Here is a 23,310-nt window from a genome sequence, read left to right on the forward strand (position 1 = left end):
AACTGAAGCCTTAGACTCCGAGAGTCGGCGTTCCACCTTACTGCCGATTACGACGCCATTGCCACTATTTCATCGCCATAAACTGCTACCGGTGAAGTCATAAACAACCGTCGAAGACCGACAGGAGTGTTGTCGCCGCTACACTGCCTTTGTGAAGAAGATGAAGCCACCACCGAACGCCTCATCCACAGCGACGTCGGTGGCCCTTGTGCCGTCCACTTTTGATGTGGGCATTGCTTCATTCCAAGGTGGTCTCCGCTCGTCCTCTTCACCCCTTCTTCTCTCTAGTTCGTTGTTGCAACGCCGTTGTGTCGCCGATGAGCCACTTGAGTTGCTGCTGCCTTTACCAAACGCCACCAGGTGGGTGGCTCGGTGCGTCTTGCAATCGGAGTCGTGAGGGTATTGTGTTGTTTCTTGTTCATATTAGCTTGCAAAGCTGTTGCTGATTATGTTTGTTGTGTGGGCGTGACAGTTTAGCCGGAGATCGAGATAAAACCCACCATGGCCGCCGACCATGGTGGTTGTTTCCCTGAAACCACTTCCTGCCACCACAAGCCATCGTGAGGTGGTGGCTGTGTGAGTAGATCCTTGTATGAGTGTTTTTTTAGAAGTTGTTTGCAAAGTTCACAGCCGGAAAAGTTGAGAAAAGGGCCACCACCACCACCATGAGGTGGTAGCTGCCGCCAAGCGCCACCGCCGGCCGCCATGGTGTGTTTGTGTGTGTGTGTGTTAGTTAGTTAGTGTGTGTGTGTGTGTTTGTCTAAAGCATTGTAATTGTAATTTCCAAAATATTAATGAAAAGAAATGGAAAACCACCACCTTAGGGTGGTGGCCGCCACCGTGAGCCGCCATCGACCACCACCACTCTAGGTGGTAGTGGGTGGTGCCCCGCTAGAAAACCCTAATGGGCTTAGATATTGGTTTTGGGCCTATTGGGCCATGTTTGGGTGTAAAACCCTAATTATAAGTATTGGGCCTTAGACCTATTGGACCCACTTTTGGGCCATTGGGATTGGTTTGTGAATTAAGCCAAACTATTCCATGCCATTTATCTAGTAGAGTAAAGAACTTAATGGGCTAAGTCCTTAATGAGCTAATTTAGAAAATATTAATATTTGGGAATTTATCAGGACACACGAGAAATATCTAATAAGTGAAATATTAAATAATAATCATTGGCAGAAATTAATCTAAGCAATAATGGACTTAATGGATTAAGTCCTTAACGGATTAAGTCCCTAGTGGGTTAAGTAAGAAACACTTAACCCTAGTTATCATTTGATGTGAAACCCTAATTTCACTTGGGCTTTGTATTGGGCCATCCGAGAATAATCAAATGGACTAGAGTAATTAGTTGGGCTTTAGGGTAAGGCCCATATGAAGGATTGGGCCCAATTTGGAAAATTGGGCCATAGATGGGCCATAGTTGGGGTCTAGATGGTTGTATGATATTGGGCCCTAAAATGATACATGTTGGACTGGATTGATCAATTGGGCCATATGTTGGACTTTGATCCCTAGTTGACTTTGGGCCTATGGATTGGGCCTTGGGCTTGGGTAAGCCAAGCTAGGGGTAATGTAGTAATTATCCAAAGCATGTATTTTTAGTTATGTGTTAGAACCCAATTATTAACTGGGTGTTATTTGTTGTTGACAGTTCGGGAATCTGTCAGCCAGCAGCTGGGGTGGAGTTTGTGGGACTTCAGCAGTGTGGGATTGTGTCTGCGGGACATCAGCAGTGTGAGGTGAGTTTCCTTCCAGTAGGAACGGGTCTAAGGCCACAATGCCGGCCCGTTTAGTAGCAGTAGTTTCCGGACTTTGGTCCGATGCAGTTGTTAGTTTGTTTGATGCCTTCGTGGCTCAGACAGTATTTATGTGTTAAGTGTTTTGGGCTACGGCCTGACGTAGTATGCAGTATATTAGTTTATGATCATGTGTGTTATGCTATTTGATATGTGTTTTTGCTATGCTATGCTATGCCCAGTCAGTTCCGGACTTCGGTCCGATGCAGTTAGTTCCGGACTTCGGTCCGATGCAGTTAGGCCCGGACTTCGGTCCGATGCAGGGGACAAGGTCCCAGTCAGTTCCGGACTTCGGTCCGATGCAGTTAGTTCCGGACTTCGGTCCGATGCAGTTAGTTCCGGACTTTGGTCCGATGCAGGGGACAAGGTCCCAGTCAGTTCCGGACTTCGGTCCGATGCAGTTTCCGGGCTTCGTCCCGATGCAGTGGGCAAGGCCCAATATGTGTTTATATGTTATTGTATGGTATGTGGTAGTTTGGGGGAACTCACTAAGCTTCGTGCTTACAGTTTCAGTTTTGGTTTCAGGTACTCAGTTTTTAAAAGAGGAGCTCGGGAAGATTGCAGTGCACACACCATTTGTTCAGCCTGGGATGTTTTTACTCTGATATATTTGACAGTTGTTATAATATTTTGAGATACATTGCTTATGATTTCTATATGAGGTTTATTGACTATGGTTTTATCATTAAATTAAACGAAAATTTCAGACTGTGTTTTTTGGATGTTACAAATAATATAAGAAAAGGAAAGGTAGACTGAATGCAAATTAACTTCCAAGTAATGTTGTTTAAATCATTGTTTTGACTTTCAAGTTTTTGTAGGTGCATAAATTATTATTTTGTTTTTTATTTGATGTTTAATTTTAAAATAACCAAATGAGAAAAACTTAAAATATGTGGCTATGTAAGAAAATGTCAAGACATACTCGAAGAAGTGTGAGAATTTGATGAAATGGCGAAGACCATTTAAAGTAAAAAAATACATAGAAATAATGCAGTTATATATTTATAATATATAAAAATATATAAACATCTATATAAAAAACTTCAAAAAAATACGTAAATAGATAAAAATACGTAATGCATAAAAATAGCACATAAAAATACATAACAAATATGTAAAATACTTAAAAATGCATATAAGTACATAAAAAATACGCTTAAAAATTTAAGATACAATATGTAAAAGTATATAGAAAACATGTTAGATGTGTATTTTTCTATTGTTTTTCATTTTTAGAAAACCGTAGTAGTTGTAGGGAGGGGTGGGTAGGGTGGTGTTGGTAGGGAGCAGCGGAGGTGACAGTGTTGGTGATAGTGGTGCTGGTAGTGACGATGACAATGATAGTTGTATTGGTAGTGGTGGTGGCAGTTTGGTGTTGTTGACAGGGACGTAGTGATGGTGATGATGGTGGTGGTAGTGGTGACGGGGTATTGGTGGATGTGATGGTAGGTCGAAATTTACGGTGGTGTGTGTGTTTGTGTTTTTATAGGGGTAGACGAGTAGTGATGGTATGTGGTTGTGTGTGTGTTTGTGTATGTTTGTGGGGTGTGTGTGTGTGTGTGTGTGTTTTGTGGGGGGTAGGGGTACGAGCGTCTGTGTTTGTGGATGTGTGTGTATGTATGTGTGTGTATCTGTTTGTAGGGGTGTGGGTGGGGTGGGGGTAGGGGTGAGTGTGTATATTTTTGTAGGGGTAATGGTGATGCTAGTGGTGATGTGTGTGTCTGTGTATTTTTGTCGGGGGTAGTGGTGGTGGGGTGTGTGTGTATTTATAGGGGTAGGGAGGAGCATGCTTGGGAGTTGGTGGGTGTGGGTGGGTTGGATGTGTTAGGTTTGGATATGTAGAGGTGGGTGGGGTTGAAGTGTGTGTATGTTTTTATTTTTTATTTTTTTAAAATTAAAATAATATGAAAAACAATGTTTTTGAATTTTCCATAATTTTCTAAGATCTTTGTAATTTTGGAAAATGGAAAAATTTCATTTTCCATGAAAATTTTAGAAAAATTGTTGAACTAAATGCGTTTTTAAAATTCTTATTGTTCTTGGAAAATTTTACCGGAAACGGTCCATTTTTCCGTAACTAAACGTATCCTATTTTTCTCAACACTTTTTTCATCTATAGATGTGTTCGACACTGAACGTTTAGGAGTGTTTGAGATCTTTTAACTTCTACCGTTCGTCAAAATGCTCCGTTTTAAACAGAAAGTCTCGTTTCATACTACAAGCTTTTAACGTTTAGCTTAAACAAAACGTTCCAAATCCAAAAGTTAACTCATGTAGCGTTTAATAAAACGCTACCAGCTACCAACTTTAAATATCACATCCATATTTTTTATCACATTTATTTTTGTCAATTATCAACACAAAAAAATCCATCTTTTTAAACCCAATTTGCGTTAATATTAAAATGTTTACTAAGTTAAAATTAAACATATAAAACTAAAAAAATTAAATAAATTAAACATTTATTAAAGATAACATTTCATTAAAAAAGAAAATTGTTACAAACTAATATTTAAGATCAAAAACTGATAATTAAAATCCAAAAACAAAAATTAAAATCTTAAATCGATAATTAAAATCAATAATACACAAATAGTAAAACATGTGGTATGGATTGAGAGAGAAAATGAGAACTCCCTCGCCTTCTCAGAATGGCGGTACCCACGCTGCAATGCCAACCAATAACCAACACTCGCCATCTTTGCCCCCACTCACGAAGTCGAGCTTCAATAAAAACAAAAGATCTGCGAATATGCCAGTTAATACTCAAAGAACCCTAAAAAAATGATTTCCCTTGACATATATAATTGATTTATGCATGTATTAGCCCTGTAGTCTTTTGTTGTTTACACTTTTGTCCTTCCAACTTCATTAAAACAAGGGAAATAGAATTATTAAGGTAATTAACTTTTTAGTTTGTTCATATTTGGCTAACTATTTATTTATGTACATATCTAGGTAACGAACTTTTTGGAAGTATTCACATATAATTACTATGACCGACTATGACAGGTTACATCCAATCATAATGATCATATATGAACACTTCCAAAAAGTTTGTTACGTAAATGTGTATAAAAAAAATAGTAACCCATATGTGAACATACCGAAAAGGTACGAGTAAATTACACGAATGGTCCTTGTGGTTTGGGATATTTGTATGTTTGGTCCCTAACTTATTTTTTTTTTAACTCGGATGACCCATAATATTTATTTTTATTGTGCGTTTGTTCCTTGTTTTACCTAAAAAGACTATTGTGCTATTTTTAATTAATTTTCATATTTATGTATTTATTTTTTATTTATTTAAATAATAATAATAAACCTCACATATATGGTTTCATGTTTAGGGTGACGAGATACATATATATGTGAGATCGATTAATTTTTTAAATATATAAAAAATAAATACATAAATAAGAAAATTAATTAAAAAATAAATTAAAAATGATACAATAGTCTTTTTAGGTAAGACAGAGACCAAACGTGCAACAAAAATAAATAGTAGGGATCATCCGAGTTAAAAAATAAGTTAGGGACCAGATGCACAAATCACTCAAACCACATGAACCATTTGTGTAATTTACTCTTATATTTTCGATATGTTCATATCTGAGTAACTTTTTTTTGTAGACATCAAGGTAACGAACTTTTTAGAAGTATTCACATATGACCATTATGACCAACTATCGGTAATAATGATCATATGTTAACATTTCCAAAACATTCGTTACCTAAATATATATAAAAAGAAAAAAAAGATCTAAATGTGATCGAACCTTATTTAACAAGTCTATTTTCATTAAAACAATTCCTACCACTTGGACTTTATTTTTATCAACACTTTTGTCCGATCACCAATTATCTTTTCCATTTTAAATAAAAAAACATATTCAAATAAGAACCTTATGGGACTTTCTCATGGTTCCAAAAATAAAGAATCAGCGCAATCATATTTAGTATTAAATTTGTACGAATTTTAAAATTCAGTTTAATTTCCATCTAAACTTAGACCGGTTAGTGAAAACGTTACGCATGATCATATTAGGTCGAGAATTAAGCTACAATCATGTCTCAATGAATTATATGAAACATCATAAGTATTTTAAAGGTAAAGGAAGTAAGGTACATCTTATTTTAATAATCAAAACAATAATATGAATTTTACAATCATATGTTTTCTACATAACGATATTTATTTCAACAATGAATATTTTCAAAAAGAATAAAAAATTATTCATTGTTAATGGAATCATAGGAAACATTTTTTCAAATAAAAGTTTTACGTTGTCCATATACCACCAACTATAATTTCACCTCATTAGACACCTTGTGGAGAAATATAGAGAATGAAGTAAGGATCTCCATATGGTGTTCATCAATCTCCAGAATAATAGTGTGACCCCAGAAGCAATTTGGAGGACCTTAGAAGCCAGAGAGGTCCCAACGAGATATGTCATGATTATACACGATGTGTACTGTCAGCCTACGCATATGTAAGATTGCTAGGTGGTGACACAATATCGTTTTTGGTCGAAATTTGACTGTATCAAGGTCCGACTCTTAGTTTGTTTGTCTTCTCATTTATCTTAGATGAGATGTCAGGCGAGTTCACGGGGAACTACCTTGGTATTTTTGTTGTTGTTGTTGATATTGTGTCGGTGGTGGAGTCTATGACTGAGATGAATTCTAAGTTAGAGACCCAGAGGTCATCATTAAATGAGAAAGAACTGAAGATCAACACTAGTAAGACATGGTATCTTTGGTGCAATTTCAGTAAGAAACCAAATGACGAAGGAATAGAGATAAGTATAAGAGAACAAACTCTTCCACGGAAAGGAGTTCCAAGTAACTGGGTTCAACGATCCATAAAGGATGGGTGCATAGATAGATGTGTCCCATCACATCAAAGTGGGTTGCCTAAAGTAGAGGCGGTCTTAGGAGTCTCATGTGATAGGAAGATCATGTTTAAACTAAAGGAAAAATTTTATAGGGTAGTTGCTAGCCCTGCCATGTTGTATGGATCCGAATGCTTTCTAAAAAAGAAGGAGCATGATAAGAAGATGGAAGTGACATAGATGAGGATTTTAAAGTGGTATTATGGGAGAAAATTTCTAGATAAGACCCAAATTCAACTATTCTAAATTTATAAGGATAACTAGAAAATAGAAGAAGGTCGATTGAGGTGCTATGGTGTAACGCCCGTAGATCCGGGCTAGCTAATTTAGAGATAATAGGGGTCGAAAACGACTTTTTGACAAAATATTATTTATAATAAATAATCTTAACCAAGTTTTAGAATATATCTCAAGGGTTACGTACGTATAAAGAATGCCGAAATCCGAGTTATAACGAAGAAGTTATGGCTCGTCGAAGTTTTTCGGCAAAACCGGCACGGCACCGGGAGACGTAAATAGTGAATTTAAGATAGAGGACCTTTTAGCCTTAGGGATCTAAATGAAAGTTTTAGAATATGTCTCCACCTACACGTGGATATAAAGAACGTCAAAAACGGAGTTCGTATGCAAAAGTTATGGCATTCCGAAGATTTAGCTTTTAAAAACCCTAAACTAGCTAACTCACGACGTGAGAGTTATGACGCTCACAAAATCTGTCATAATTCGGAATCTAGAAGCTGCGAGAGGATAAGATCTAATTCACGACATAAGAATTATGATGCTCACGGTATTTTTGTCATAATTCGGAATCTAGAAGCTGCGAGAGGATAAGATCCAATTCACGACGTGAGCTTTATGACACGGACAGCGTGAGGTGTCATGGCCACCATACGAAGCTAGGGACCCAAATGGCAAGTCTACGGAGTGAATCATGAGATTCACGACGTGAGTCTTATGACACTCACGACGTGAGTGTCATAAAAACTTACTATAAATAGCATGCGAGCCATTCCGAAAATCTCACACCTTTCTTCATATCTTCTCTCTAAACTTTCTCTCTCTAAGGGTTTTAACCCTCCCCTAATCCTAGGTGATCCCCTAGCACCCTAAGGAAGCCCTGAGGCTCCCAGAGTCCCGAGAAAAAGAGTCTTTCGGTTTCGAAACGCTGCTCCAAATAAAGTCCAGTTTTCTTTAAAACCCGCTATAAGTGAGCTACGTTTACGTAATTTTTAATATAGCTTTCAAATAATTATAGTAATGTTATTAGGTCCTTAAAATAATTATTTGGGCTATTATTATGAGTTATATTAAGTGTTATTTAACGCTTATATAATAATAATAATAATAGCTAGACTATTAATTAGTCACGGTTGACGTTAGACTAAACCCTAGTGGAATTGATACTAGGTTTTATCGAAGGAAAATTGTTTTGAGAGTATTGAAGCGTTATCCGAGTGCTGAGTCACCACCTACTCAAGTGAGTGCATAGTTACTGTAACACCGTAAATTTCAAAACAAAATTTTCAAATTTTTATAAAACATAATTCATTTAATATTCAGAAAACAACCATTTTCAATCGTTCAATCCAAGTAATACAAAATCCCAAGATCTCAAAATTATAAATCCCGCGCGTGTGTACTGATCAAGTCGGCGCCTTCCCGCGGTCGTCACTAGTACCTGAAACAATTAACATCAAACACTATGAGCACAAAGCTTAGTGAGTTCCCCAGAATACCACATATAACACATATTAGCCACTCGAGGCTATAACTCTATGGGTCCATGCACCCAACTCTGTGAACCCTCAGGTTCTAACTCTGTGAACCTTACGGTTCTAACTCTGTAAACATGCACAACATAAATCACATAGAAATAATATAGTACAACATATAACATACATAGCATACAAATACTCTGTCACATAACTCTGGTTACCTACTCAAGGTAAAGTATAGTGAGAAGACTCACCTCGCGTATCTCGGAATCACTAGCGCTCGATCTCCCGAGCTATCGTCCTCCTACAACACAAGCATATCTCTACTTAATACCACCTTGATCCTGGCTGACTAACACTATAGAGTCAAACTAGTCAACTCTGGACAACAGTCAAAGTCAATCCATGACTGACTCTACTCGCCGAGTCAACCCAATGACTCGCCGAGTCCCCAAGCTCAGAACTTCCCTCATTCCGCGACCTGATTCGCCGAGTCACCCTGAGACTCACCGAGTCCAACAACTCTGAGTCCACTCGCACCCAACTCACCGAGTCATCCCTTGACTCACCGATTCTCGACTCAACCAGAAAATATTGGGACTCTTCGACAAGACTCGCTGAGTCCAAGAACAGACTCGCCGTGTCTAAGGCTATCTTCAACCTACTCGCCGAGTTGTTCATCCAACTCATCGAGTTCCAGCTCATCTTCAAGCAACTCGTCGAGTCCACCCTTGTGACTCGCCAAGTACCACCGGTCTGAATCCATACAGAAGCGTTCCAGGCCATGCAATTGATCCAAAACATAGATCTAGCCTCCTACAACCCATCCGTCACGTAAAGTGGCAAACTTTACGTGAATCCAAAGAGATCTAAGCCTTATACACTTTAGAGCTAGGGTTTGGGACATGATGGCTTCACTAAGCACTCAAACACAGGGACTTTAATGCACTCTAGACCTTCCCCATTCTAGATCTGAGGTAGCAACCTCAGATCTAACCTCCAAACTCCAAAACATACCAAGATAAGATCCCATAAACCCCAAAATGATGAATCCATAGAGTAACATCCCAAGAACAAGATATTACCACAAAAGAACGCCCCAACTGCAATGAAACTCGAATCCAAGCAAAGCCCCTTGCTCCAAGCCTCCAAACTCCCAATATTTCTTCAACAAATACCCTTCAAGCTCCCAAATGCACTTTGATCCACACACACATGAATACTAAGGGTTTCTGGACTTGAGGATGAGTAAAGAGGCTAGGGGTATGGATGTTAAGTTCTTTATATAGGGCTCAACCCCGAGAATTAGGGTTTTCTCCACTCAGCACCTACTCGACGAGTCCATCTTTGGACTCGCCGAGTAGGCCAATTGACACGCGACCAAAGTCGCGACCCTACTCGCCGAGTCCATCCATGGACTCGCCGAGTTGCCCTACAAGATTTACACTTTTAGCCCTTCAACTCTACTCTTGATATTTCGGGGTGTTACAGTTACTTTCATCTTACACATAAATATGAAGTATTATACATAAATTACGTGCTATGTGTGCATATTATCTGAATACTTGTTGTCTATGCTAGATGAATGAGCTTACACATTTTTTAAATGATTTAATGTGTATATTTACTTTATATCTACAAATATGTTGGGATAAAACATGGGTATATGAAATAGTTAGTGTGTGATGAAATAAAATAATGAGAGATAGGTGATGATAGGAAGATGATGATAATTAGGTAAGGATAGATAGGTGATGATGAATCAGTGATGTAGGATACTACAACCTTGTCCGACAATTTAGAGATCTAGTCATCTACCAGAGTATAGATGACGACCACGGATTATTCTAGACAACCCCATGGAAACACTAGCAGGCTCATAACCTGTAGGTGATGAATTACGAGTTCAGACGATGTTGTAACTACGTATTCATGCCATGATACTTTAACCCCTTACTATAAATTACGAGTTCAGACGATGTTGTAACTACGTATTCATGCGATGATACCCTAACCCTTGTTGGGCACGTATTGAGGGAGTAATCCCTGAATCAATACTATCTATGTGATGTAGGTGATGATCCTTAGGGAGTGTCCTTAGGAAAAAACATATAAGGAAATGCGATGTAAGGAGATGAGAGGAAAATATGATGTAGGAGACGACCCTTAGGATAAATCCTTAGGGAAGGTACTTAGGAATAAAGAAGATAATGGGGATGGGTAATTGGGTTTATTGTTTGTTGATTAAACATAATAATTATATTATTGTGGGTTGAAAACCCTATGTAGTCACCAAGTTTCCCAACCTGACCCACTCAGTTTACTTGTATCATAGGTGACGATGTGAAGTTACATTACAGTGAGAGATTAAGGAGATATAGATCACTAGTGTAAATGAATGTATGTTCTATTTATGCTTATGTTTTTGTATTGACGATGAGATCCCAAATGTTTTGAAATGAATAAAAATACATTTCTTCGGAAATGCTTTGATAATGAAATTATCATGTTTTTCTGGGAACAAATTCTGCAACGTTTTTATTAAAAGAGATACTCTGTTTTTTTAAAAAGCATAAACAATAATCGGTCTTTTCTGGCCGTGAAAATGTGGATGTCACATATGGACATGCACAAAGGATATTAGCATCAATGCCAGTTAGGAGGTTCGACTCAATGACGATTGATGGTAAGGAGGGGAGAGGAAGTCCTATAAGGAAGTGGAAGGATAGTATCAGGATAGACATGAAGGAACATGCTCCTTAGGAGAACATGAAATGAGATAGGAGATTGTGGAGACTTAATATACGAGTTGATGAATATCATAGCCTACTTGTGTTGTTGTCCACTCCAGACCTCCACCAAAGCAAAATTTTAGATGGTCTTAGGAAGAAATCAACAAAGCCTTAGAGTACAATATCTGGATCCAAGATCTTAAGGATAATCCTGATCTGATGCGTGGAATATCCCCTCTATGCCACGAAGGCATTTTGCATGATTCTGATATAGTACCCTTCATGTACTATGATCTTCCAACAACATGATTTCGAACAAATCGATCTTCCTCTCTCTCCATACAACAAGTTCTACATCAAGTTCGTTCCTCTTCACCCAAATGATACTCTGGAGATTATTATCCGGACTGAGCGAGAAATATTAAAAACCTTCTACTCCATGAACGCACAGCCTCAAAAGGAAGTGTGGATAAGGAAAAGGATAACAAAGATTCAAGGATTCGGAAGAAATATTTTGGTAAAATTTGAACTCAATTGTCCATTGTTCTGATATCACATCATCCGGAACAAACCTGCATACCACACCATCACAGATGTTGATTTCCCGACAATGAATCTGAATGACATTCTCACTTTAGCTGCTCACTTTCGAGGACTCCAAAATGATGATATTAGCATGGGTGCTTACCATGTTGCTTTGAGATTCCTCAAAGATTATGTTGCAGAATTTTGTTGATGCGACTATGAGTTGGCTCATCTGTTCGGAACTGAAGACTTTGTTGCAAAGATTGATTATGTGCTTCATGAAGTTGAATTGCTTGCTGATGGCCCAATTGATGAACCGGTTCTAGGGTTTATCTACATAAAAAAGAATACAAACAAGAAAGACTTTTTCAGAGTCCTTGATAAACACCTAGTTCCTACCAAAGCTCTTCGGAAGTTCATCAGTCGTGCGTCCAAGGCTGAAGTTCTGGAACAAGCGAAAGCAAAGTTTGTAAGTCAGCTAACCTGGTACATTGAAATTTGAGAATGGTTGTTTCTAGACTACACGTTCATCAAGGAAGAAGCGATATAAGCTGACTTGATTGCTAAGTTCACTTAGGGGGGTTGTTGGAACCTGAAAGTGAACCTTTAGCAATCCTAAATCCTTTTGTCAATTCCGAAGTCAGTTGTAGTTCTGAAGTGAAGTCTGCTCTGGAATCTGTTTGTGTCTGGACCTGATGTTAAGTTGGCAATGTGAAGAAAGAAAGTGAATATATTCCGGAATGTACCTTGTGTCCGGAATGTTTAATGTTCCGGAATTTGTATTTTGTCTTTATGCATTAAATGTATTTTTCCTTTGTTTGATTTATTTGTCAAACTCAGATATTCAGAGTGTTAGATGTAACTCTTTTATCCACTCCTATGTTTGTAATCAGTTAGTACCATGTTTCTTGTACTCCTATTTATAGGAGATTTCAATGTTAAATCAACGACGGATTGTTCAAAGTTTTTAAGTAATATTCCATTTACTTCATTTTTTAATTCTTTACAACATTCTCCTTGTTCTACATTTATTAACTTTACTTTGATCTTGATTCTCATTCTTCATTTATGGCTTGAATATTTGTTGAATGCATTAACTCAGACTTGACTGGTCTATCCAGACTTGACTGGAATATTTATTAGTAATCAGACATTAATCTAAAGCATTAACTCAAGGTTTGATTTTTCAAACCTTGTCCCTGCGCATCAGATCTATTTGTTCTTTCAGGGACTCGGCGAGTCACATAGATGCACTCGGCGAGTCAGGTCAACATGAATAGTTGACTAGAGTGTTGACTTCTGTTGACTTTAGGGTTTGGTCAAGGCAGGGGTTATGGGGACCATGGAAGGGTAAAATTGTCTTTTACCCATTCCAAGAGTTTGAGATAGAGAGAGAGAGAGAGAATAACTTAGTTATTTAGAGTCGTGACTTAAATGTTAATTAGAGATAATTATCTTATGTGATTAGGCGGAGGCTAGTTCAAGATTCGTGTACGAGATTATTTACTTGCTTGCTTACGAGGTGAGTCTTCTCACTATACTTACCTATAGTGGTAATCTTTGTTTGACCGGAGGGTCTTATGTGCTTATATTAAGTATTGTGATATCCTTCATTATGTCTTTGTGATTTGTGTTGTGTATTATTCTGAGCTTACCAAGTTAGGATCGGAGGGTCCACCGGAGTTGGTCTGGAGAGTCCCACTTAGACACATTGACCAGAGGGTCTTATACGAGGATAGCCATGAGAGGCTAATGAGATATGTGTGGTATTTTGGGGAACTCACTAAGCTTCGTGCTTACCGTGTTATGTGTTATGTGTTTCAGGTACCTCTCAGGATCACGGGAAGGCACCGACTTGATTGTACACATCGATTTTGAGACCTTGTGGGTGATTCTGGGATAGTGACAATTTATGTGGATATGTGTTGACATTTGAACAATATTGTTTTGAGAAATATATTATGATTTTTTTTATGTGCTTTAAAAATGAAAAACTTTGCTTGAAAATTTACGTTGTTACCAGTTAGTATCAGAGCCTTGGTTTGAGGGATTTAGGTGTACCTTCGGGTATGTATGAACTTAAACTGAGGATTTGAGAAAATTTTTGAAAAGAAATGATTTTTCTAAAATGAGAAAGAATTTTAAGAGAAAACAAGTTGGAGCAGTGTGTACAATCAGCTAGAGCCCGAATGGTGATTTCCTAAAATACCCTTACTTATTTGTGTTATGAGATATTAGTGATGCATGCTAGAGGATAGGCTAAGTAATTCATATGTAGTGCTAGAGTTTACTGATTTGTGATGCCTTAGTCTAGGAGTCGTTGCTATATGTTATGTGCTTTGAATATGTGTTGAGTAAGAGTATCTAGCAGGAATCACTTAGACAGAGAGTTCCGAGTCGAGAGATAATCTAGGAGAGATACCTAGATGAGCATATGAGAGATCTACTGAGAGGGTAGTCTGTTATTTTTTAGAGTTAGATTACTTGAGAACTGGGATCCTAGGAGGAAGACTTAGGGTGATTATAGGTTGGTGTTGAAGGTAGTATTGGGCCCGTCCTACTAAAAGTACCGGATCTGTATGCAACCCAAGTAAGAATCCGTAGGATGCTAAGGAACAAGTAAGGACGGGTGATCGAGTGTGAGTATGCTTGAGCGAGTCTCTGATGATTTTTTTGTGTTGTGATTCAAAGACATCATGGTGGGTACATGCATAAACCCCGGGAGCAGTGGGACTAGTTATGATGAGATTCGCATGATGATTCATGAGGAGGTGGCTGTAGCAATTCGAGAGGCGATTCATGAGATGTTTGGATCAATTAAGACCACAATGATTGAGACATTTGATGAACGATATGTTACTGTTACTGAGGCGGCTGTTGTTGCTGCCATCGCAGCTGTCGCCACTGCCAGGCCATAGGGAGGTGACTTGTTGTTGTTTCGGGAGTTCAACAACATGAAGCCACCAGAGTTTGATGGGACCCAAGATCCAACTGCTGCTATGAGATGGATCTCTAATATCGAGAGGTGTTTTTACATGTGTTCATGTCCTGATCATTTGAGAGTTCGGTTTGTGCTAAACCAGCTTCGCACAAGGGCGAAGGACTAGTGGAAATTTGTGACTACCAGTTTTACTCCTGTAGACCATGTTGCAGTGAAGTGGGAGAGGTTCACTCAGTTGTTCAAAGATGAGTATGTCCCACGATGGGAAGGGAACGCTTGGCCCAGGAGTTTCTGTCTCTCAAGAATTAGATAGAGTCAATGACTGAGATTACGAGGATGTTTCACGAGAGGGCGTTGTTTTTCCCTGAACACGTGTCCATTGAGCAAGCATGTGTGAGCCGGTATCTGAGCATATTGAGGAGGGATGTATGAGATTTTGTGACGAACTCATCATACAGGACATTGACTGAGCTTCAGACCAATGCCAGCCAGAGGGAGATCGAGCTAGAGTTACAGATCATTGAGCAGACATGTGTGATCTGGTATCTGAGCATATTGAGGAGGGATATATGAGAGTTTGTGGAGAACTCATCATACAGGACATTGACTGAGCTTCAGAACAATGCCAGACTGAGAGAGATCGATCTAGAGTTACAGACCAGGGAGGAGGAGGAGTCTCGGGGTAGGGACAGGAGACCAGTGCAGTTGCAGCCGGCGACGAAGCAGGCTAAGCCTGTTGATATGAGGTCTGTGGGCCAGAAGGGACGCACTTGTGGAAAGTGCGACAAGAGCCACGAGGGTTCGTGTCGAGCGGGGATTTGCTACAAATGTGGAAAAAGGGCACATGGCGAAGGATTGCCCCAAGGGGTTTGCAGTTTGCTTTCACTGCAACCAGACCAACCATCGGAAGGCCGAGTGCCCCCAAAATTTTCAGGGAGCAGCACAGGGATCCACACCTGCTGCTTTACATGTTAGCGAGATTCGGCTAGTGAAGGTCTAGATACTGACGGTTCGTGGGAGAGCCTTTCAGCTGACAGCGAAGGGGGTCAACACAACACATGACGTCGTGGCCAATACATATTTCCTTATTTATGTTATTTTGACATATGTTGTGCTTATATTGTGTTGTGTATAGGTACTTTTATTATGAGTTATGTACCTGCTTTGTTGTTATTTGACTCGGGTGCGAGTCGATCATTTGTGTCTTTAGCTTTTAGTCGTCACATCAGTATATGATGTGAGGCATTGAGTTGATCTCTATGGGTTTCTATAGCCAACGAGCATGTGGTTTTTGCTACTAATGTGATCTGGGGATGTGTATTAGAGATTTTTGGTGTTGAGTTCCCTTTACACATGGTACTGATCGCGATGGGTGATGTCTGTGTCATAGTGGGCATGGACTGGTTGAGTCGGTTTGGAGCTATGATCGACTGCGAACGTCAAATGGTGACCATCCGAGACCCTAGTAGGGGAGTGCTCATGTTTTATGGTAAGGGTACATGATGGACACATGGGTTGCTACAGAGAGGCTGAGTTCTATCGTCGAGGTTCCGATAGTGTGTGAGTTTCTAGATGTTTTTGTCGAGGGGTTGCCGGATGTGCCTCCCGAGAGGTAGGTGGAGTTTTGGATTGATTTGGTTCCGGGAGCAGCGCCTATTGCCAAGGCACCTTATCGCCTTGCGCCACCAGATATGCAGAAGCTATCCTTACAGCTCCAGGAGCTGTTGGGGAAGGGTTTTATCAGACTTGAGTAGCTCACCGTGGGGAGTGATGATCATTTTTGTCAAGAAAAATGATGGTTCACACTAGATGTGTATTGATTAACGGGAGTTAAACAAGTTGAAAGTCAAGAACCGTTATCCACTACCGATGATTGACGATCTGTTTGATCATTTGCAAAGACCGTCTTGGTTTTCCAAGATTGATCTGATATCTGGACATCATCAGATGAGAGTATGTGATGAGGATATCCAGAAGACGACCTTTAGGACTTTTTATGGGCACTACGAGTTTGTGGTTATGCCTTTCGGACTCACCATCGCACCGGGGGCATTCATGGATCTCATGAACCGGGTGTGCAAGCCTATGTTGGATCGATCGGTGATCGTGTTCATCGATGATATTCTAGTGTATTCGAGATCCAGAGAGTAGCATGAGGAGCATCTTAGAGAGATTCTTGGGGTATATAGGACGGAGAGACTTTATGCCAAATTCTCCAAGTGTAACTTCTGGTTATGAGAGAGCGAGTTCCTGGGACACCTAGTTAATCAGAAAGGGATATTGGTCGACCCGAAAAATATTGAGGCAGTTATGTGATGGGAGGTTCCAAGATCCCCGACTGAGATCAGGAGTTTTCAGGGTTTGGCTAGCTACTATCGGATATATATAAGAGATTTCTCCAAGATTGTCGTCCCTCTCACCAGATTGACCTGGGAGGGTGTTACTTTTACTTTAGGGCCCGAGCAGCAGGCTTCATTTGAGACTATTCGCCAGAGATTGTGCAAAGCCCCAATGTTAGCCCTTCCCGAGGGAGTGGAGGACTTTGTGGTTTATTGTGATGCTTCTATATCTGGGATGGGTATAGTGTTGATGTAAAGGGGAACATGATAGCATATGCATCGAGACACCTGAAGCCTCATGAGACGAGGTATCCCACCCACGACCTGGAGCTGGGGGCGGTGGTGTTCGCCCTCAAGATCTGGCGCCACTACTTGTATGGATTCCGGTGTACCATATATACGGACCACAAGATCTTGAAGTACCTCATGGATCAGCCCAACCTGAATATGAGATAGGGGAGGTGGTTGGATGTAGTAAAGGACTATGACTGCAAGATCTTATATGATTTGGGCAAGGCTAATATGGTAGCCGACGCCCTGAGTCGTAGAGCAGTGAGTTCTTCGATCCGGGATGTGTGCATGAGGATGATAGTGATGACTCCAGTCTTAGATACCATTCGAGAGGTCCAGGTGGAGGCCATGAGACTGGAGAACTGAAAGAAGGAGCGGGTGATTGGGCAAGTTTCCGAGTTCGTGATAGACAGTTGTGGGCTTATGACTTTTCGAGGGTGGATTTGGGTGCCCTATATAGGTGGAGCACGATGCATACTGATGGAGGAGGCACATAGATCGAGATTCTAGATCCATCCGGGGGCCACTAAGATGTATTTGGACTTGAAGAAATATTAATTGTGGCCCTGAATGAATAGTGACATGGCATGGGTAGTTAAGAGGTGCCTGACCTGTCGTCCGGTTAAGGCGGAGCACCAACATCCACATGGCCCGTTACAGCCTCTAGAGATTCCCCAGTGGAAGTGGGAAGAGATTTCGATGTATTTTATCACCAAGCTACCGAGGACCGCACGTGGGGTCGATACGATATGGGTGATTGTGGACCGATTGACGAAGAGTGCTCACTTCCTCGCCATCAGTGAGAGATCTTCTACAGAGAAAATGACCGAGATTTATATGAGAGAATTGGTAGCACGGCATGGAGTGCCAACCTCGAAAGTGTCAGATCGAGATGTGCATTTTACTTCCAGGCTCTAGAAGAAATTTCATGACGAGTTGGGTACCCGATTGCATTTCAGTGCGACATACCACCCGGTGATAGATGGGCAGAGCGAGCGGACCATTCAGACGCTCAAGGACATGCTACGTGCATGTTTTATGGACTTTGAAGGAAGTTGAGACACTTATTTGCCCTTGGTTGAGTTTTCTTACGACAACAGCCACCATTCCAGTATTGGCATGCCTCCCTTTGAGCTCTTATATGGGAGGAGGTATCAGACTCCCATCTGTTGGGGAAAGGTTGGACATCGAGTGATGGGTGGCACTAAGATAGTGCTGAGGATGACCGAGCAGATTTAGCAGGCCAAAAAGAGGTTACCGATAGCCCAAAGTTTCCAAAAGAGTTATGCAAATCAGAGACGATACGAGCTAGAGTTCCAGATTGGATATTTTTTCCTCCTGAAGGTATCCCCATGGAAAGGGGTGATCTGATTCATGAAAACGGGAAAATTGGGGCCCCGATACATTGGTCCTTTCAGAGTGATCGCCATAGTAGGTAAGGTAGCTTACCGAATGGAGCTACTTATAGAGTAGAGTCAGATTCATAACACCTTCCACATGTCTCAGTTGAGAAAGTGTGTAGCTGATGAGACAACGGTGGTACCATTAGAGGACATTCATGCGGATGCGTGCTTGAATTATATTGAGAGGCCGATAATGATCTTGGATAAAAAAGTGAAGGTTCTGAGGAACAAAAATATGCCCCTGGTTCAGGTCCAGTGGCAACATCAGAAGGGTCCGAGTGGACTTGGGAGCCAGAGTACGATATGCGCGAGTAGTATCCAGAGTTATTTCTAGAGCATGACTTCGAGGGCGAAGTCTGATTCTATCGGGGGAGAATTGTAACATCTCGACTCCCAGGTACTTCATTTATTTATTTATTTATGGTATTTAAGGAGTGACTCGACGAGTTGTGTGTCTGACTCATCGAGTAGAGTTGGATTAGTCACGTGGGTTTAATGACTAACTCGACGAGTCAGAGAGCAGACACACCGAGTTGGCGCTGTGTGAAGAAACCCTAAATCCCCGGGTTTCTTACCTATTTAAAGGGCCTTAGGCCCTGATTTCCGCCTTGCCAGTCACCTTACACCCTTGAGAGAATCCCTAATCATGCACTTGAGCTAAAGAGTAGAGAGGAGCTAATCTTGTGGTTATTAGTTCACTTTTGAAGGAGAAGAAGAGAGTATCAAAGCTTGGATTATGAGGAGGCTTTGGATCTAGAGGTTCATCAGAGTTTTACTTCATTTGGAGGTAAAAAGATGCTAACTCGATCATTTCCTTAAGAGATATTGGTTTAGAAAGTTTCTAGGGTTTTCTCCCATCCCTTTTATGTCATTTGAGTCCTTCGAGCATGATTTGAGGTTGAAACCTCAGATCTGGAGTGTAGGAGGTCTTGTGAGTCCAAAGACCCAAACTTTATTAAGCTAGAGATAAGATCTTGTGCATCTAAGCTTGAATTGGCATTATAGAGCAAACATGCCAATATGCCATGCATGAATGTAAATATCGAAGCTTTACGTCATAATCGAGCCTTAGGAAGTTAGATTTGGAGTATGGGGCATGGTATCTGCCTTAAAACGTCTGAATGAGAATTTGACTTAAGGGAGTCGACGAGTGAATGAGCTGACTCGATGTGTCGGCTAGGGTTTTCCTCGATGAGTCTGGACACGAGTAACTCGACGAGTTGGTGAGACAAGTCGACGACTTAAGTTGGGTTTTCGCGATGTTATTAAGGAACAATGGGGACTCAGCGAGTTACATAGATACACTCGGCGAGTTAGGTCAACATGGACAATTGACTTGAGTGTTGACTTATGTTGATTTTAGGCTTGGTCAAGTCAGGGGTTATGGGAACCATGGAGGGGTAAAATGGTCTTTTACCTATTCCAAGAGTTTCATAGGAAGAGAATAACTTAGTTATTTAGAGTTGTGAATTAAATGTTAACTAGAGAGAATTATCTTATGTGATTAGGCGAAGGCTAGTTCGAGATTCGTGTACGAGATTATTTACTTGCTTGCTTATGAGGTGAGTCTTCTCACTATACTTACCTAGAGTGGTAATCTTTGTGTGACAGGAGGGTCTTATGTGCTTATATTGAGTATTGTGATATCCTGCATTATGTCTTTGTGATTTGTGATTTGTATTATTCTGAGCTTACCGAGTTAGGATCGGAGGGTCCACCCGAGTTGTAGGACTGGAGGGTCCCACTGAGACACATTAACCAAAGGGTCTTTTACAAGCATAGCCATGAGAGGATAATGACATATGTATGGTATTTTGGGGAACTCACTAAGCTTCGTGCTTACCGTGTTATGCATTATGTGTTTCAGGTACCTCTCAGGATCACGGGAAGGCACCGACTTATACGAGCATAGCCATGAGGGGCACATGGCGAAGGATTGCCCAAAGGGGTTTGCAGTTTGCTTTCATTGCAACCAGACCAGCCATTGGAAGGCCGAGTGCCCCCATCTTCTTTAGGAAGCAACACATGGATCTGCACCTACTGCTTTACTTTCTACCGAGAGTCGGCCAGTGAAGGTCGAGACACCGAGGGTTCGTGGGAGAGCCTTTCAGTTGACAGCGGAGGAGGTCCGCACAACACCTCACATCTTCGATGGGATGTATTTCCTTCTTTATGTTATTTCGAGATATGTTGTGCTTATATTGTGTTGTGTATAGGTACTTTTCTTATGAGTTATGTACTTGCTTTGGTTTTATTTGACTCGGGTGCGAGTCGATCCTTTGTGTCTTTAGCTTTTAATTGTCACATCAGTATCCGATGTGAGGCGTTGAGTCGACCTCTGAGAGTTTCTATAGCCGACGAGCATGCGGTTTTTGCTACTGATGTGATCCGGGGATGTGTATTAAAGATTTTTGGTGTTGAGTTCCCGATAGACATGGTACCGATCGCAATGGGTGATGTCTGTGTCAAAGTAGGAATGGACTGGTTGAGTCGGTTTAGAGCTATGACCGACTGCGAGAGTCAGATGGTGACCATACAAGACCCTAGTGGGGGAGTGCTCACGGTGTATTGCGAGGGTACCAGATCTGGATCAGCTTTCTGCTCTACTACCAGAGCGAGACAGTATCTAGAGTAGGGTTGTATGAGATTTTTGGCATACGTGATGGATACACGGGTTGTTACAGAGAGGCCGAGTTTTATCTCCGAGGTTCTGATAGTGTGCGAGTTTCCAAATGTTTTTCCTGAGGAGTTGTCGGGTGTGCCTCCCGAGAGGCAGGAAAAGTTTCGGATTTATTTGGTTCCAGGAGCGGCACCTATTGCCAAGGCACCTTATCGCCTTGCGCCACCAGAGATGCAAAAGTTATCCTCACAGATCCAGGAGCTACTGGGGAAGGGTTTTATCAGACTGAGTAGCTCACAATGGGAGCGCCGATCCTTTTTGTCAAGAAAAGGGATGGTTCACACCGGATGCGTATTGATTACCGGGAGTTAAACAAGTTGACGATCAAGAACTGATATCCAATACTAAGGATCAACGATCTATTCGATCAGTTGCTGGGAGTGTCTTTGTTTTCCAAGATTGATTTGAAATATGGATATCATCAGATGAGAGTCTGCGAGGAGGATATCCAGAAGATAGCCTTTAGAACTCGTTATGGGCACTACGAGTTTTTGGTGATGCCTTTCAGACTCCCCAACGCACTGACGGCGTTAATAGACCTCATGAATTGGGTGTGCAGACCTATGTTGGATCGATCGGTGATCATGTTCATCGACGATATTCTGGTGTATTTGAGATACAAAGAGCAACATGAGGAGCATATTAGAGAGATTCTTGGAGTACTGAGGACGGAGAGGCTTTACGCCGAATTCTCCAAGTGTGATTTCTGGTTACGAGAGGTCCAACTCCTGGGACACCTCATTAATCAGAATGAGATATTGGTCGACCCGGCCAAGATTGAGGCAGTTATGAGGTGGGAGGTGCCGAGATCCCCATCTGAGATCAGGAGTTTTTTGGGTTTGGCCGGCTACTATCGCAGGTTTATCAAAGATTTCTCCAAGATTACCGTTCCTCTCACCAGATTGACCCGGAAGGGTGTTAATTTTACTTGAAGGCACGAGCAGAAGGCCTTATTTGAGACCCTTCGCCAGAGATCGTGCGAAGCCCTAGTGTTATCCCTTCCAGAGGGAGTGGAGTACTTTCTATTATCCAAGGCCTGAATTCCCATTTCAACCTTTAGAGTTATGTGTTCTGCGGCCAGTTGTTCTCTTGTTTTAAGCCTTTCCACCCTTTTAGTGAGTGATTGCGGTATGCCTGTCTCTGTGTTCTGAAGTTGGTTGGAGGTGATTGCGGCCAAGATTTGGTTAACTTTCAACTGGAGACTAAGGAATTCCTTTCTTAAGACCGCCAACTTTTTCTTCTACTTTGCCTTTTGCTTCGAGGTGGTGTGTTGGGATCCACTTGACCCTTCATCTTAAAAGACCATCATAAGCTCTTCTGAATGCGGAGGCTGCTGAACTTCATCAATATCAATGTCATAAAAAACAAACATTGGACCTGAGCTAATTTCCACTGCGGTTCCATCATTGTTGGGGTCATCATTTTCATCCTGTTGAGGTGGTTTTGAAGGACCACCACCACCTCCAGATTTTGAGCTTGTTAAACTATTGTTTCCATCTTAGACATCCATTATTAAATCTTCAAAATCATGGATGGTCTTGCCATTGTTGAAAGAGTCTGCCCAATACTTAGCAACTACGAGAAGATCCTTCTCTTTTTGTTGTTGCTGTTGAATTTGTTGGGCTTTTCTAGCCTGCACTACACGTTGGAAAGCTTCAAACTTTCTGGTTCTGGACTCAGTACTTGTACGGTACTGAGTCAAAGAATCGTTTGATTTGTATCCGTTAAATCCTTGGTTTCGCATAGAGGTGTCCCTCGGGTTCGTGGTTCCTTGCACTATTATTCTCCCCACGCCTAGACCACTTGTACGTAATGATGGTGGAATAGTGTTTCCTGGGCTTCCTCGGTATCCTTGACTTGAAGTCATGTTTGGCCTCAGCCCAGTTCTAGCTAAGGTACAAGAATTGCCTTATGGTGCGACTTGTGTTTGAAGTGTTTGTGTGACTCAAAGAAAAATGGAGTTCAACTCCTCATGCTCAAA

At 41.0% G+C, this 23,310-nt stretch overlaps 1 protein-coding gene across 1 annotated transcript; it reads left to right on the forward strand.

Annotated features, from left to right (window-relative positions):
- Window positions 1–6,403: 6,403 nt before the first annotated feature.
- On the forward strand, window positions 6,404–6,883 carry LOC145010082 (uncharacterized). The gene has a single exon (XM_078968669.1). The coding sequence runs from the start codon at window positions 6,404–6,406 to the stop codon at window positions 6,881–6,883; it is 480 nt and encodes a 159-aa protein (XP_078824795.1).
- Window positions 6,884–23,310: the final 16,427 nt, after the last annotated feature.

The sequence above is a fragment of the Lactuca saligna genome, chromosome 8, assembly GCF_052625555.1.
Source record: "Lactuca saligna cultivar CGN05327 chromosome 8, ASM5262555v1, whole genome shotgun sequence".
NCBI lineage: Eukaryota > Viridiplantae > Streptophyta > Magnoliopsida > Asterales > Asteraceae > Lactuca > Lactuca saligna.